Genomic DNA, 18,411 nt, shown 5'->3' on the forward strand with positions numbered 1-18,411 from the left:
TGTCTTTTCTCTCTCAAACAGTATTGCCACTACTTTTCATCTTGCTTAGGAAGATCACTTCCCAGCTTAACATTTTTTATGATCATATTTTTATTGTTTTACCTGGGATGCTTAAAATCTTTTTGTATGAGGTAGAGGTTCTGTCTTTGTTTTCTTTCAGAATGCCAAATATGTCAGCATTATTAAATAAGTATTTCCTCACCTGTCTCATTCTATGTACTCAAATCTATTTCTGGACTCTATCCTATACAATGATCTATTTGAGTTACATAGAAATTTTCAGTATCTAGTAATAAGCTCCCCCTCACTTATCTCTTCTTTCACAGTTTTCGTCCTTATGAACTTTAAAGGCATTTTATCCAGTTATAGGGAATGTGAGTACAAATGAAATGCAGACATATTTAAACAAATATCACTCTTAATCCAGAACACAGTAGGGCTTTCCATTTGTCTGAATATAATTTTATATCTTCCATGTTTCCATTTTAATACAGTCTCTGAATATTTGTTAAATTTATTCCAAAATAGTTTTACAATGTCTCACTATGACATCTTTTTCCATTCCTAATTACAATTTATTGTCATTTGCCTATATTTCTCTTCTTATTTATAACAGATGTAGTACCACAAACCCTACCAGTTATGTATTGGTATTTTTTAATTTACATTCCAATTATGCTCTAAACTTTCCTTCTTCCAATTTTCTACTAATATTCATACATATCAACGTATGGAAACATATTTTCAGAAATAAAAATTTTTATCCAACATACCTTTTCCTTTTGAAAGGTGACTTTGGCATATCAGCCACAGGGATCATTTGTTCTCCTGGACGTACCCACATGATGGGACCATCATCACTATCTTTTCGACTCTCTAATTTTAGACTAGATAGTGTCCCCCATGGCAGTGTACACTAAAAACAATTATACAGAAATTATTTTTAAAATGTATCTTCAAATATGCATTAAAATAGTTCTCCCTTCACAAATACACATTCATATATAATTTAAACATCTGAAATACATATTATATTGAATATGTCCCTATATATTCATACATTTAATTTTAAAAGTTTAATTTTAAACATGCCAAGAGAATAATTATGCTTGGATGGCTCCTTCCCCCTATCCTGCCAGAGATATGATTCACTATATTCATAATTTGTTGTTATTCTTTCTATAAACATATTGGTCATACGATTTTAATAAGTTGGCAAAATAAGCAAGAGCTCACCAAAACAATCTATAAAAACAGAGCAAGCCTGGCACAGTGGTGCATACTTGTAGACCCAGCTATTTGGGAGGCTGAGGCAGAGGGATCACATGAGTCCAGAAGTTTAAGACCAGCCTGAGGAATATAACAAGACTCCATCTCAAAACAACAAAAAACCAAGGTGGGGGAGGGAACCATCCAAGCATAATTGTTCTGTTTGTATGTTCTTTTTTGGTTTGTTTGTTGTTGTTTTGGTACTGAGGACTGAACACAGTCCTTTTTGTTTTTTACTTTGAGACAAGATCTCCCTAAGTTGCTGAGACTGACCTCAGACTTGCAATCCTCCTGCCTCAGCCTCCTGAGTCCCTAGATTACAGGCATGCATCACCATGCCCAGCTCTTGGTATGTCCTTAATTGATTTCTAGGTATATCAAAAAATGTCAGAGATAAACTGATCTTACACTCTTATAGGTTCATACTGACCTTTCATACTGATTAAATAATCTAACAGAGCAGCTCAGAGATTTCTCTCTCAGTGAGACAGACCAGCAACTCACAGTAAGAAACTTTTTCTAGGACTACAGAGCTTGTTTTAAAAAGAAAAGGAATCTGGCAAGAAATTATTTTAGTAATTTAATGAGGCATTTTACATAGCCCAAATATCTGCTTTTATAAGAGACTACAGTCCTGAATGTTTATGTTGTTTGCCCATCCCAGCTAGGCCTAGCCAAGGCTAAAATACAGATGTACAATTTCCCTGGTCAATTTTCCACAATGCCAAACTGCCTGTTATGGTTTAGATGTAACGTGTCCCCCAGAAGCTTATGTGTGAGACAATAAGCTTAGAAAATTTAGAGGTGAAATGACTGGGTTCTGAAAGTTTTAACTAAATCAGTGCATTTATCCTCTGATAGGGATAAACAGGATGGTAACTATAGGCAGGTAGGGTATGGCTATGTTATGGGGTGCAACTTAAGAACGGACCGATCACCACTGAGAAGTCCAAATTTGAGAGTCTTTATTAAGCTGGCCAGCTGACTGTCTCACACAATCCCTAAAAAATGGCTATTGGGAGAACAGCCCCGACCACAGGGTTGTAGGGGTTCTTATACCAAAAATCACATTAATCATAACTGTTTGTTGCTATGATTTGAAATTACACATTAACATCATGAGATCATTGACAGAGGGGGAAGTAGGTCAAAATGACCCTTACCTAGGTACAAACTAAGGAATGGTTGCTAACACCCACACAATTACTGTTTACATGGTACATTGTTTAGAAGCAATAGGAATCAAAAGAGAGCAATTCTTTACTACATAGGAGTTGCCATTGTACATTATTAAACATGTCACACCAAGTAACTGATGATGGGCACAGAGGCGGGGTGCTCCCATGGGAGAAGCTTATTTCCTACATAACATGGAGTCTCAGAGCAAAGTGGAGTCTGTTTAGTCATTTCCCTTAGAGTCTGGCCTAGAACATTCTCATGGAGTCAGATCTGTCAGCCCATCACAGCTGAAGAAGGTAGGTCACTGGGGGCATGCCCTTGAGGTCTGTATTCTGTCCGAGATGAGAGGAGCTCTCTCTCTACTTCACGGTGGCCATGTCCTGAACCTCTTTCTTCCACCACTCTTTTGCTATGATGTTCTGCCTCACCTTGAGGCCCAAGGAATGGAGTCAGCAGTCTGTGGACTGAGACCTCTGAAACCATGAGCCCCAAAATTAACTTTCCTCCTCTCAAATTGTTCTTTTCAGGTCCCGACAGTAAAAAAGCTGACTAAAACACTGCCATTCCTTTATCCTAAACATTTTAATTTAGTAATCATTCTTCCTGTATGTTTTAGTAAGCTTTTTCACTGCTGTGATCAAAAGACCTGACAATAACAATTAGAGGAGGTAAAGTTAATTTAGGGGGCTCATTTTCAGCAGTCTCAGTCCATAGAAGGCCAACTCCATTCTATGGGGCCAGAGCTAAGGCAGCACATGATGAAGGAAGAATGTGATAGAGAATATCAGCTGGAACACAGCCACCTCGCTCAACAAAGACAAAATATATACCCCAAAAGCGTGCTCTCAGGGACCTACCTCTTCCAGCCACAACCCACCTGCCTACAGTTACCACCAAGTTAATCCCTATCAGGGGATTAATGCACTAATTAAACTAAAACTCTCATAACCCAATCATTTCACCTCTAAACTTTCTTGTATTGTTTCACACATGAGCTTTTGGGGGACACCTAATATCTAAACCATAACTGTATTTCTTAAATCCTTTGGTACTTTTTCTATAAAAAGAGGTGATATTAGGGAGGGGGGCAAGTATGGAGGAAGGAAGTACTGTATAGAGGGTAAAGAGGGGTGGGAGGGGTGGGGGGAAGGGAAAAAATAACAGAATGAATCAAACAACATTACTCTATGTAAATTTATGATTACACAAATGGTATGCCTTTACGCCATGTACAAACAGAGAAACAACATGTATCCCATTTGTTTACAATAAAAAATAAAAAATAAAAAATAAATAAATAAATAAAAAGAGGTGATAAACAGATGGAACCTAATTTCCTAAAGCAATAGTTATTTTCTGGTTCACCACTCAGCTTTGCCATTACAATTAGGACCTGAGAAGTTACATGTACACACTACACAGGATCACTATTTTTCATTTCTTCCTTTCCTTCCCTCCAATTTAAACAAAACCAAAATTTTTTAACTCTGAAATAGTCATTCATTTGTATCACCTATAGCATGAAATTAACAAACACAATTTAAATTGCTTAGAGAGTTTTCTCTTACTTTTAAAAATGGTGAATCTTCCAACATGTCAAGAAATTCAGGAAAGTAATCTCCCACTTCTTCATCGACTGCTCCCACCAAGCTTATTTGTCGCATTGGGCCAGCTCTGTAAGTACCATGAGAATATGTTCTTTTTACCTGAAGAATATGAATGTAATAAAAAATTACACATAAGATAATTCTTGCTATCAATGTGTAATAATAAGCTATACTGCCTCAATGTTAAGAATATATGAGGGCTAGGGATATAGCTTAGTTGGTAGTGTGTTTGCCTCGCGAGCAGAAGGCCCTGGGTTCAAACCCCAATACAGCAAAAAAAAAAAAAAAAAAAAAAAATATATATATATATATATATATATATATGGCAGGAAAAGCAAAACAAAAAGAAAACAAAAAGTATTTATTAACTAAAACAAATAGCTTGATTTAATATAAACCCTGCTATTTCCTTCTCTAACTATTCCTATAAACTGCTTATGAAAATACAGTTCAGAAAAACAAAATAATTCTAGAGGACCAAAACCTCCTCAGGACACCAGAGTTCATTATTCAAACTACAAAAGCACTGAAATTATATTCAACAGTTGATACACCTACATTTTTCTAAAGTGTTGGCTGACATCTTATTATTAGATCTTTAAGTTACCAGGTGAAAAAGTTACAATAACCTTTACCAGTGGTTTCTGTGTCTAATGATGATCTTCTTGTCTAGATCACAACATACTACTTTGTAACGTTTGCATATTGTTAACCTGATGAAAAACTGCTAGAAACTGAAAATCAAGAATCTCAAGCCCCAAACCTGTCTTTGCCACCTACCAGCTATGTTACCTTCAGACATTATTTAAGTTCCCTAAGCTTTAGTTTACTTAACTGGAATGTTTTACCTCAGATTGCTGAAGAAAATGTAATAATTATATAAAGCCACTTGTACTGTGCTAGCAAAGTCGTGGCATTGAAACAGGCAAAATAAAGCAACCTAAACCTCCAGATTCACTGATATCTGAATTTTCACAAGAATACTTGAATCCTGACAAACCCATGTGTTTTCATATAATAACACTAGTAAATAAGAATACGATAATTAAAAAACCAAAACTTCTTAACAAGTTTGACATTTCAACCCTTTGCAGCCCTTCTAAGGGTAAAAATTCTGTTTTAAATTTTTTAAAAATATTTTTAGTTGTAGATGGACACAATACCTTTTTTTTTTTTTTTTTAATGGTGCTGAGGATTGAACCCAATGTCTCATACATGCAAGGCAAGCGCTCTATTAGTGAAATTTTTTTTCAAAAAACAAACTTTTGATGGAAATACTAGGGATTAAACCCAGTGATTCTTAACGAGAGCCACATTCTGCCCTTTTATTTATTTTGAACTCCCTAAGTTGGTTAGGCCCTTGATAAGTTGCTGAGGCTGCCCTCAAACTTGTGATCCTTGTCTCAGCCTCTTGAGTAACCTGGTCCACAGGCATGCACCACTGCGCCCAATTCAAAAACAAACTTGAAGTGAAACTCAAATTATTCTTTTCCAAATTAATCTTTGTGGCCACTAAATTTAAGAGATTGACATGTCCCAGTTTGCAGAGAACTAAGCTAATTTTAAAAGTGAAAGTCTTGTATTCAGGGCAAACCTAGATGGTGAATTGTCGTCACATTATGGACACACTGAAAAATCCTCACAATCACAGCTATTATAGTAACAATGCCCCAACATACATATTTCCAGAAACATGACAATAAAAAATTATATTTTAACAGAAAATTTTGACAACATTAGAGAATTTTATTACAACTGACAAAGCAGAATAATAACAGCATTAATTTCTTAATAAATCTACTTATAAGGAGGGAGAGGTGAGGAGGTAAGGGAAAAGAAAAGGAAAGAAAGTGAAATCAAACAACTTATAAAACACAAAAGCTCCAACTGTTTTGAAATATAACACTTGACCTAAAAGGCAATTTAGGAAGGTAACATTTCCATTTCACACAAACAGTTTATCAACTTCCTTATCTTCTTCTTTAAATCAAATATCTCATCTAAATCACTAGTTCAAACAAAGCCAGAATCAAATAAACCCTTGCCACTTAAGTAGTTCTTAGTACTACATCACAGTGTCAACAATGATCAATTAAATTATGTGAGCATTTTCCATGGGCGGGAAAGGGTAGCCTTGAGAATTTTCTGTGAGTGAATTCTTCTAAAAGGCTAAACACAACTCAATTTAAGAGCTCTCCAAAAAAACAGGTACTTTAAACACATTTTAAAGCAAAACCAAATGAACTGTTGTCTAATGGCCCTTTCTTCCAAGGAAGTACGTACGGTAATTCAATACATGCAAAGGATATGTATTGAATAACAAAGAAAGAATGTGCTCTGATGTGAAAGTTAGGAGAAATTTAGGGGTCAGAGATAATCCACTGAGGAAAACAGACGTCTGAAATATCTAACATGTAAAATGAGGTCATACATGAAATAATTCATTTCTCAAATAAATTGACACACTTACATTCTACCCTAGTTATTGTCATGTAATTCAGATAACTACTACTACTACTCTACAAAAAAATGCCATTACTAAACCATAGAAAAATAGGGGAGAAGCACAATTAATAATCACAAAACCAAAACTACTTATCCAAAAAATTTAAGAGTCAGTCCTTATAAGAGTAAAATTTCTGTGTTTTAAATACAAGAACACATATCATTGAGTAACAGAAAAAAAATCAGAAAAACATCTTGGGTGGTATCAGTATAAATGATATGTTCTGTCATAACTCAAGTGCTTTTACTAACTTTGATTTGACCAGACGTTCGTATTTGAGGTTAGAAGAGTTGTTTCATTACTCAAGAAACTGAGGCAGAAGAATCCCGAGGCCAGCCTTATCATTTGTCAAGACCCTGTCTCAAAATAAAAAATTTAAAAAAGGAGCTGAGAATGTGGCTCAGCAGTACAGCACCCCTGGGTTCAATCCCTAGTACCACAAAAAATAAAAAGAATGACGGTTTCATTGACTGAAGGTGTATTATTGACATAGCCATCATTTCCTTCAAATTATGCATTTCCACTAATTTCCTCTCAAATTTACAAATGTTCTTTTTAAAAAATACAATGAAACATGTATAAATTAGTACAGACCTAAACATTAAAAACTTTTACAGAATGAATTAATTAGAACTTGCTTTCCCCCCCTATCCTATGTCCAGTTTGGGATCACTTAAAAAGAAACTATCTTTTGAGGCCTTTTTAAAAGATGTTTCTCTTAAAATTCATAAATATTTCAAAGGATTTGGGGAAAAGCCTGAATTTTAAAAGGTAATACAGATTTTATGAGAATTATATTCAGAAATATCCTAATTGAATTTTTATGGTTAATTCTTCCTAACTCATGGCAAACATATATTTATATACAGAATTCACATGCACACATATAGGTTAGGTCTCGCTCCATCTTAACCAAATGTGCTAAAACTGTAAAGTAGATCATGTTTACCCACTATTAAAACCCATGGTAAATCTTCTTAGGAAATTCCAAGGAAAAATTCTGCATTCTTAGCTACCATGTTTAAAACAAACACATTATCTTTTAAGACATTTATTCTCCAAGTATTATACTCTAATAAACAAATTAAGTAAATACAGATATACTTAAATTTAAAACCGAAATTATAAACCAAGCATGGTGGCATATACTTATAATCCCAGCAACAAGAAGGCTGAGGTAGAGGTTCATAGTTCAAGGATAACCTGAGCAAGCAAGACCATGTCTCAAACATTTTTCGAAGGGCTGGAAGTATAGCTCAGAGGTAGAACACTCCTGGGTTCAATAACTAGTACCAAAAAAAAAAAAAAAAAAAAGACCACACCTAAATTTTACAAATTAAATTTAAAAAGAAACACAACAGATTATAAAAACTACACATATGGTTCTTTGTAATTTAGGTACACATCTCTCAAAAAAAAAAAAAAAAAAAAAAACAGAAGACAGGCATGATACACTTTAAATATTTTTGCAAAAGCTTATATTTAAACAGTGCCTTTTAGAAAAAATATAACTTTGAAGTGGGAGGCAGTCCACCAGCCACATCCCTAGTTCTTGTTTTATGTTTTATTTTGAGACAGAGTCTCACTAAATTGCTGAAGCTGGCCTTGAACTTGAAATCCTCCAGCCTAAACCTCCTGAGGTGCTGGGATTACCAAGGAAAGCACCACCACACCCAGAAAGATGAAACATTTTTAATCTAAATCTCTTCCTGTAGTCTCTCCCACACCATCCAAAAATAAAAACTGCTACCATCACAGCTGCATTTTCACTTTTCTATATTCTCTACAAATGTTGCAAAGGAAAAGAAAAACCAAGTATGAGGTTGCTTGTATCCATTGCCAATTAGTGTCAATAACAAAATCTTATTATCTCTGGTTAAAAGAAAATAAATTATATTTAAACTAAAATTCTATTCATTATTCCTCATATAATCTTTAAATCAAAAAGCAATCTTTAAGCCAGGCCTGGTGGCACATACCTATAATCCCAGAGGCTTGGAAGGCTGAGGCAGGAGGATTCCAAGTTCAAAATCAGCATCAGCAACTAAGTGAGGCACTAAGCAACTCAGTGAGACCCTGTCTCTAAATAAAAATACAAAATAGGGCTGGGGATGTGGCTCAGTGGTCGAGTGCCCCTGAGTTCAATCCCCAGTACCCAAAAAAGAAAAAAAAGGGCAATCTTTAACTGAGCATGATGGCACATGCCTGCAATCTTAGCTACTCAGGAGGTTGAGGCAGGATTGCAAGCTCACAGCCAGCCTAGGAAACTTAGAAAGACCCTGTCTCAAAATAAATTTTTAAAAGAACTAGAGCTATAGCTGGAAAAAGAAATGTGTGTGTGTGTGTGTGTGTGTGTGTGTGTGTGTGTGTATTATATGTCTATGTGTGTGTATATAGATATATAGATATATATGATATGCTGAGATCTGCTTGCTACAAAAAGAACAAAACAGTCTTTCTGCCAGGAAACACAACACCAAAAATAAATCTATGAGACTTAATACTATTTTATTATACCTATAAAGATTGCCGCAATAAAGGAAAGAGTAAATACAATTAATAAGAAGAATTTTTTTTAAAATGTGAAGAATGAATTTTGTGAAATAATTTGATATTTCTCAAAATGTGTTCCCTGAAAAGAGGATTCTATAATAGAGTAAGCTTGGAAAATCCTTCTCACTCTAGAGGTTCGCCACAATAGGTTCACCATACATACTGACTATTAAAATTTCTGATAAGTCTCATAGCAAATAAATATAACTTAATTGGTCTAGTATTATACAAACTGTTTTGACTTCAAAACCTGTGTCTTGTAGGTGTTTTAGGGTACCTATCAATAACCCAAGATAAAAAATAGGATAGTGACCCATAAAAAATACACGAGATAGACATATTTTTAGTTTTTATCAGCATCAACTTGAAGAAAACTTAAAAACTGGATAATTATTCTATTCAAAAATCAAGAGGGTGAGGTAGAAGATGGTTCAACTCTGCTGTGTTTGATTGGTTGGTTTTTAAGGGGGTAGGGGAGTAGGAAGAGTCCCTTATTATGAAACAATCTAAACACAGGACATAAAAGGAGTGTGCCAGAAGAGGGAGCCATTTCTTCACCACATCCGGTATATATTTTCAAATTAAACTACAAATAAGTGATGAAATTTAATCAATCTAATTTCAAAAATCTCCAAAAACATCAACTGAAATAAGAATTAAATTATTAGTGGAAATACTGGGGAATGATAGTGACCAAATTTGGTTGTTACATCATACATATAATTATAATTTACCAATAAAATATGGAAAAAATAAAAATATTAAATTGTTATCTATCTTTTTAAATTAATACAATAATGGAAGAAAAAAAACTATATCAGTTTTATCATCTGGTGCATGCCACGATAATATTCTATAGATCAATTCCTAAGTATTTGAGGAGGATGTTGCAGACACAATTGGTTGAAATGAAAATTTTGTAAGGAAGGCAATGTTTCAAAGATGGCACATCAAACTGTTTTACTGACCTAACACTGTGAATGACCCCAGTGTAAATTCAATAAATGTTATTTGCTCCTAGCAGTTCTGCACAGAAACAGGTCTAACCAATCAGATCAGATTTAGTAATAACCATTATTAAAATAGTAATCCATTAACATTCTTGACATTAGTTACTTAAGAACCTGGATAAAATAAAAATAAGATTTAGGGTATGGAATTGGGGGAAAGATGGAAGAAACTAGCTCCAGTTTTCATATTTTCTCAGTTCTTACAGAGTAAGTATTAATTTAGGATAGAGTGAAAGGACAGAAATCTCATTTATTTCTTGACAGAAAGAAAAAACTCCTTGTTTTAATGGACTTTCCAAGCCTGAATGCTTACACCTGTGCAATGTAACTATGTCACTCCTATCATTAAGAAGCAAAATATAGTTGAGCTAGTGGCACATGCCTATGATCCCAGCAACTTAGGAAGCTGAGGCAGGAAGTTAAGTCCAAAGCCAGCCTGGACAATTCAGCAAAATCCTATCTCAAAATAAAAAAAAAAAATAAAATAAAATAAAAAATCAAAGGGTTAAGGACATATGGTAGAACACTTGCCTAGCATGTGCAAGGCTCTCAGTTCAATCCTTAGTATAAACGAAGAAAAGGAAAGGAAGAAAGAAAAGAAGGAAGGAAGGAACAGAGAGGAGAGGAAGGGGAAGAAAAAGGAAAAATTCAAAAAAGAAAAGAAAGAAAGAAAAAGAAAAGAAATGGAGTATATTTCCCTAGTAATTTCAACGAATCTGGCTGTCATGTGACTTCCTTTGGCCAATACCACATCAGCAAGCAAAACACAAGAAAAGTACTGTACACTGGAAATTGCCCTCTTTCTGTCTGATACCCAACAACTATCACCATGTGAATGAGCCCAGAAGAATCTCATTTAACCTGGATAATGAGACAAAAATTTCCATACTTTTAGGCAACCTTAAAGAATACAGATTATAATGTAAAAGAGGATTATACATATAAAAAGAATCCCAAAACCAAGGATTAAAAAACAGGAATATCTCGATTCTTTTATAGGGTTGTGTGTATGTGTACACGTTTATATTTTATATAAATATCTCACATTAACATGTATTCAAGGAAAGCTGGGTACAATGGTACACATCTATCATCCCAGCAACTTGGGTGGTTGAATTCTAAGGACAATTCTAAGTTAGAGGCCAGCCCCAGCAACTTAGTGAAATTCTGTCTCAAAATTAAAAAAAAAAAAAAAAATTTAAAATTAAAACAAAGGTCTAGGAAGAGAATCCTGAGTTCAAAGCCAGCCTCAGCAGCTTAGCAAGGCCCTAATTAGAAACTCAGAGAGACCATGTCTCAAAATAAAATATAAAAAAGAGCTGGGGATATGGTTCAATGGTGAAACACTACTTTAATCCCTCATACCAAAAAAAACAAAAGAAAAACATGCATTTAAGGACAAAACCAAACAAATGCAAAAGTGAGTATTTGTGAAAACAACTAAAGTAATATAGAGATAAATATTATTGCTATAAAGATCATAGAAATGGATAATTTATCAGCTTTTTGTTGCCAATGAATTTAGGGCAAACCATTTTGGTTGCCCTTTTTTAATTTAAAAATAAAAACCTATGGGGCTGGGGAGATAGCTCAGTTAGTAGAGCACAAGGCCCTGGGTTCGATCCCCAGCACCCCACAAAAAAAAAAAAAAAAAAAAAAAAAGTAAAAATAAAAACCAAAGAAAACAGAAAGTAGACAATACACACTTAGCATGAACTTGGTTTTGACTGCACAATCTAGGAGATGTCATTCACATCATTATGAATGGTTGCAGTGCACAACTTCTAACAGCAGCCTTGTTGGTGGCAGTGATTCTCTGTGGGTCTGATCCAAACTTGAACATATGAAAAACTGTCTTGAAAATTCAAACTAATAAGTTATTATAACATTCCAAGTTTTGCTACTTATACAAATTAAAATATTAAAATGAAAAAATACAAAATATATATTATAACATTATTATATGTATTTTATTCATTCTTTAAAGTAGTAATTAATTACACGTAACCTTATTACCATAATCATGAATTTCTCTAGAGCTACTAAATGAATTTTTCAGACTAACATTAAATAAAAATAAAGATCAGATTCACAACCTTCTTAACTCCATTCATACATTCTCTAAGAAGAAACAACTGTCTCAAAGTCACTCAATGCAAGATTATCTGTCATTTATTTTATCTGTTTCTTCATTGCTAAAACTACATTGCAATAAACAGTAAATTAGTTATTACACATAGAATGTGTAGAACAGTCATTGGCACAGTCAGTATTCAATAAAGGGCAGAAACTATTATTATAAGCCAGTCCTGATTCTGCCACCCAACTCAGATGAAATTTCATACAAGCTACTAAACATTCTGGAATTCTACAAAATGACCTGGCTAATAATGGATTTCTATAGTTCCTTGTCTACTTTTAAAAATACTTAAATTCCAGTTATGTAATATGTTACACTAGCAAATAATCCCTCATACATGCATTAAAACTTTAAATACTGCTATATTTTCCAGGCTATAGTATACTACAGAATACACACCAAGCATACGATTAGGAGTAGGGATCTTAATATGTGTGGATGTGAGTGAACATCCAAATTATCATTTAAAGGGCAGACTCGATTATCTTGAACATCAATCAACAAAAGGAATATACTGAAAATAAGAAAAAGAGCCATGAGTGAGGTTTAAGGAGATTTTTTTCTACTGCTGGCACTATTGATAAATGGAAGAGTGAAGTTATTCCTCTCTATGTCTGTTAGCTTATCTGTGAGTACAGAAAGACAGGAATAAATATTGAGTAAGACCCCTGAGATTTTCTTTACCTTTTCCCTTCTTCTAAACTAGAATGCTATTAACAATTACTGTTTCTAGAATACCATGAACTACAGTACCAATAAATGTAAGAATTGAACCATCTCCTAGCATAAATAATCTCTAATCTGGGGATGGGTGACAATGGCAATGGCTAAAGATGGGCCCACATTCACTTTCAAAACCCAGTAAACTTGTCTCTGCTTTCTAGAATGATGTATGTTCTACACTGTGGAGAAGGGTAGGAAATGGAAATTACTCCAAAACATGCTCAATTTTCTCACAATTACAATAAGTAGTGATTCCTTTGTACACAATATAATCAATAGCCAACATTTATTTAGCACCCACTACGTGACAGACCCAATGCTAAGCAGTTGGAAAACATTATAAAGAAAAGGACAATTTTAGGTGATTTTCATGTAAGAAAACTATTTTAAGGACTAGAAAACACATCATTAAATTCATTTCACTGAGTCCAAAATAAATTCCTGCAAGGAAAAAAAAAAGAGAGAGAGAATAGAATCTTAATTATTTCAACAATTACCTTCAAGAAAAAACACGTAAATAGACCTGAAATTTAAACTCTGAATTTCATATCAGGAAAATACTCTTGGAGTTGGGGGTTGTAACTCAGTAGTAGAGCACTTGGCTAGCATGTGTGAGGCACTGGGTTCAATTCTCAGCACCACATATAAATTAATAAAATAAAGGCCCATTGACAACTAAAACAAATTTTTTTTAAATATTCTTAATACTCTCAAGTGGTTTTCATTGTATTTTTACCTTTTTATTTCAAACCTATGCCAAAATTGGAAACAAAGAACAGAAGCTTACTCAAAACATAAAATTAAAAATTATTAAAAAGAAATAAAACCAAAAAACCTCTTACCTGAGCATGAAAATTGGACATAGTTGTCGTCTCTATATCTTTCTTTCCCAATATCTCCATTTTCACTGGTGAATTGGGAAAATTAAATGAAAAGTAGTCTAAAAAGTCAGGTAAGTAAGTAGCTGCCCCATGAACAATACCCATTACATAGAAAGCTGCAGAGTTTTCATTTTCACTGAACACTAGACCCACAAACTCTTCTGCAAACCTTTCCATCTCCATAGGAGACAGGTGGGAGAGTTCATTGCTGTAAGCATGGATAACAGATGCACCTCCATTAGGCTGGTGCTCAATATGAATGAGCTGTTTGAACTCCAAAGTGTCCAATCTTTTGAGGATATTCTGAACTCGTGGCTCCTTTAATGAGACAAATGGAAACTCATTGTTCTCGGGAATTTTGGAATCATAATTCTTGGTATCCAAATTCTTTCCAATGTAATCCTTTATGTTATCATTTAGGATGCCTTTGGCTTCTTGATCTTCAACATCAGATAGCAATCCTGAGCAGATAGTCTGAATAGATTTGCTATACATTTTTGGACGCTTCCGTTTTTCATTTTCTTTGTGTTTCTTTTTCTTTTTCTTCTTTACCTTTTTAATTTGTAAGTCTTCTACATTTGTTTTTTGTTTCTCCTTCCCACCTGTGGGGAAAAAATATTTTTGAAACTCCATATTTTACTTACTTAAAAAAACATGCTTTTAGGAACTGTTCTGTAATAAATAAGAAGTTTACTTCTGAAAATTTACTCAGAATTAGTTTTCTATTGGAGACTTATTTTAAATAGTATTGACAATCAAAATTTAGCTGGTTTCTCTCATTCTCTCTCTCTTTCTCTACATACACACACGCCCACACATACAACTATACAGAGGAAGGCGTAGGACCAAATTACACCTAGTGATGTGGGCCATCATTTTGAGAAACAGGAGATGCTCAATCAGTGTTCACTGCAATAATTAAATGAATAAATGTTTCAGAAAGCATAGTCTTCAAATTTTGAGGACAAAATTCAGAAATGAAAAGATGAATAATGGTAAAACTGAATAACACCATCCAGATATTTCCTGTTATATACATTATCAGTTTTACTATATCTCCACTCTTAAAAACTGTATCCAGATACCAAGGAGATTTATAAATCACAAAGGGGAAAATAACTGCATAACTGTAACAGTGACAAATAGCAATTCCTTAACTTTTTATTTACTCTTTAGTAAACCACTCTTTGTCTAAAATGGGTTATTTTAAGTCTAACAAATTTTACAAAGTTCCAAGTGAAGATCCAACAAAGTGCCATAAAGGAGATGACAAAATGATCTCTCATATCCTAAGCTCAAGAGACATTCACATGCTGGTAAAAAGATTTAAAAAAAAAGGTAAATGAGAAAGACTGGTACCTTACAAGCTGCATAGAAAGCAGTTTCTATAAATAAAAGCAAGTAGACTCTGGGCTCAGAAATTCAATTCAGTTACAGAATCTATAAATAAAAGCACTTAACATTATCACAGTATATTCATTTCTATATAATAAGAAAAACAGAAAAAAAATAAAAGTCTCAGAAGAAAATACTGTTTCCTAACTTTAAAAAAACCATTAACCTAACAGTTGAGAAATGACATTATTTCCATCTATTAACCTTGTTTTTACAGATAACTTGCCATGCATAAAATTCTCCCAACCTTCCTCTTCACATAAATTTCTCCACCATCACATTTCTTTTTCTGCCTGTTTTCAGGGAGTGAAATGTTCTATCTTCAACAGTATCTCTCTCCTACCAACTCCAAAACACCTTGTTTAATAGATTTCCCTCTTCTTTTGATCACTAAACTTCTCATAAACAACCATCTAGGTCCGGGGTCTTTCCTTTATTACCTTAGCATTCTTACTGCTTAACTTCTGCTTATTTCTGGTTCTATTTTAGTCCACCCAAATTTGCTATTCCCATATGTTGAAATAGCAAATCCAATCTTTTTTTAAACTGTCTTCCTGATCTTTGTGTGATTGGACAGAATCATCCAGTTTGTCCTTGATTACTGTGGGCTTTCTTGATACTACTGTCTTAATTTAGGGTCTAACAGTCATCTGACTGTCTCTCATCCTGAATGCCAGTGCCACATTAATCTTTCTATATTTTCCATATATTGCTTTGATCATATTCATCCCTTGGCTCAAATGCTTTCAGGGGATTCTCAATGACAAACTATGAAGTAGTTTGCTTTTCAGTCTGGAATTCAAAGATGATGCCCTCAAGTACTTCATGCTCATGTCAAATTGCAATACTTACAATTTCTTATAAAACATACCTAGTCATAGGTTTTCTTTCTAATCCTGACAAAAGCAGTTCCTCTCCTTAAAATACCCTTGCCTTGCTCAGTACATACACTGAACTCTTATCCATTCTTTAAAGAAAACTTACATCATTTCCTTCGTGTTGATTTCCCTTATTTCTTTAGTTAGAACTGAAATGACTCCTAATTCATATATGAAGTTATTTGTTTCACTCACAGGATACGTGTACATCACATATCAAGACATAATCCTCAGAACACTGCATAAGTAAAACAAGTAGTTTTTCTGTGAATTCAGAGTGCTATTCTAAAAGGTATTGATATTTCTTTTCCATCATCATATCCCACAAATCATCTAATATATTGCTACACATGAATATTGGATGAATCTATGAATTAAAAGACCTATCTTAGGTTGGGGTTGTGGCTCAGTGGGAGAGTACTCGCTGAGTACATGTGAGGCACTGGGTTTGATCCTTAGCACCACGTAAAAATAAATAAATAAAACAAAGGTACTGTGTCCTCCTGCAACAACAAAAATAAATAAATAAGTAAATAAATAACCTATCTCACCAAAGACTATTTGAGGTTCCCAGTTTTTTCCATGGCTCCCTTTCAATCAAATTCTTCCACATATAAATTCCACTAAACCTTAAGCCTGGAAACAAGAAAAATCATCTCAAGTTGACAGCAAGTCCATAAAAGGGAAGTTTAATGTTAATTTAAAAAACTTATGGCATTTGCAGGCAAATGGATGAAATTGGAGAATATCATGCTAAGTGAGATAAGCCAATCTCAAAAAACCAAAGGATGAATGATCTCCCTGATAAGCGGATGAGGACATATAATGGGGGGTAAGAGGGGTTAGCGTTAGGGTTAGGGTTAGGTTTAGGGTTAAGGGATAAGGAGGGTGGTAAGAATGGAGGAAGGAAGGACTGTAGAGAGGGAAAAGAGGGACAGGAGGGGTGGGGGAAAGGGAAAAAATAACAGAATGAATCAAAAAACATTGCCCTATGTAAATTTATGATTTTAATTAAAAAATGGAAAAAAAACTGTCACTTTTAAAAATTCAGAGATGCTTCATAAGTTTGCAATGAAGAACAAAATGATTATCTTCGTGAAAAGCAAAAATGGAAATCTATCATTCATTATTCATTGCATAGATTTGTGAAATCATAAAAAGCAAAGTTAATTCTCCAAAGTCTATAAGTAGTTAAGAAATATATTTGAATAATGTTAACAAATTTATCCTTGCTAATAAGTACGAACTATTAAAACATCAGCTTCAGGTTAATATCTTAAGAACAAAATTAATAACAAAAAAATCAAATCATAATAATCCTAATGAAAGACAAAAGAGGTTTAGATATGTAAGCAAAATAGAAATAAATCAAGGAAAATAGCAGTAAAACAAAAAGTAGAATTTAAAAACATTTAAAGGAGACAGACATAATTAACAGCATTCCTAAACCCCACAACTAAAAATACATGTAAAATTGCACAAATTAAATAAACAAGCTTACCGAATTAAAACCTCATTGGAATGAAAACGCTTAACAGTCAACTAAATTCACACCTACAAATTAAAAAAAAACAAAAATAGAAAATACCTGATGACTAGTACACATTATTCTGAAATAAAATAGGCAAAAAAGAAAGAGAAAATAGGCACAACATTTGTTCTGTTTCTTATTTCTGAGGATGAACCAAAAAAAGAAATACTATAATAGAAACTGAAAAATGCAAACTAATAAGAAATGAAGTGAAAGATTCTTATATTGAGCACAAAGGAGTTAAATTTCCATGGCAAATTACTTTGCAATTAAATATTACAGTGAGGAGACCACAGAAGAGATAATATACCTGAGACTGCATGTTTGTAAGGTTGGTCCTTGGCTGGTATTTAGAAACTTGTATTTTTGAAGGGTTCCCATCATTCCTGGTAACAGCAGTTTACTATCCCTAAAGTATTTGTACAAACAATATGGTGTATATTGAACACCTGTTTTCCTTTTGGGAGTCTAGAATTTTGTCTATGCTAGGCAGACAGTGCCTCTATGACTAATTCCCAATAAAACCCTGGGCAATGAATCTCTAATGATGTTCCTGGGAGACAACATTTCACATGTGTTGTTTTAATTCACTGCTGAAAGAATTAAGTACATCCTGTGTGACTGCTCTGAGTGTACTCTTGGAAACTTGCATAAGTTTCCAAAAAACTCAAATTATTGATTTGATTTAGCAAATCAAATAGTATTGTCCCATATACTATTTCTCTTTACTGATTTTACT

The 18,411-nt window shown here is 33.8% G+C and overlaps 1 protein-coding gene across 3 annotated transcripts in view; it reads right to left on the minus strand.

The window, feature by feature from the left end:
- RSBN1L (round spermatid basic protein 1 like) overlaps window positions 1-18,411 on the minus strand; it is an 84,743-nt gene that overhangs the window by 28,120 nt on the left and 38,212 nt on the right. For all 3 annotated transcript variants that reach the window (XM_079150230.1, XM_079150229.1, XM_079150228.1), the window contains 3 exons: window positions 13,830-14,470; window positions 4,017-4,154; window positions 774-916 (listed from right to left, as the gene is read on the minus strand). In XM_079150230.1, the coding sequence (XP_079006356.1) occupies window positions 774-916; window positions 4,017-4,154; window positions 13,830-14,470 (922 nt within the window). The remainder of the gene's footprint in view (window positions 1-773; window positions 917-4,016; window positions 4,155-13,829; window positions 14,471-18,411) is intronic.

This window comes from Sciurus vulgaris, assembly GCF_902686455.1.
Source record: "Sciurus vulgaris genome assembly, chromosome: 8".
Taxonomy (NCBI): domain Eukaryota; kingdom Metazoa; phylum Chordata; class Mammalia; order Rodentia; family Sciuridae; genus Sciurus; species Sciurus vulgaris.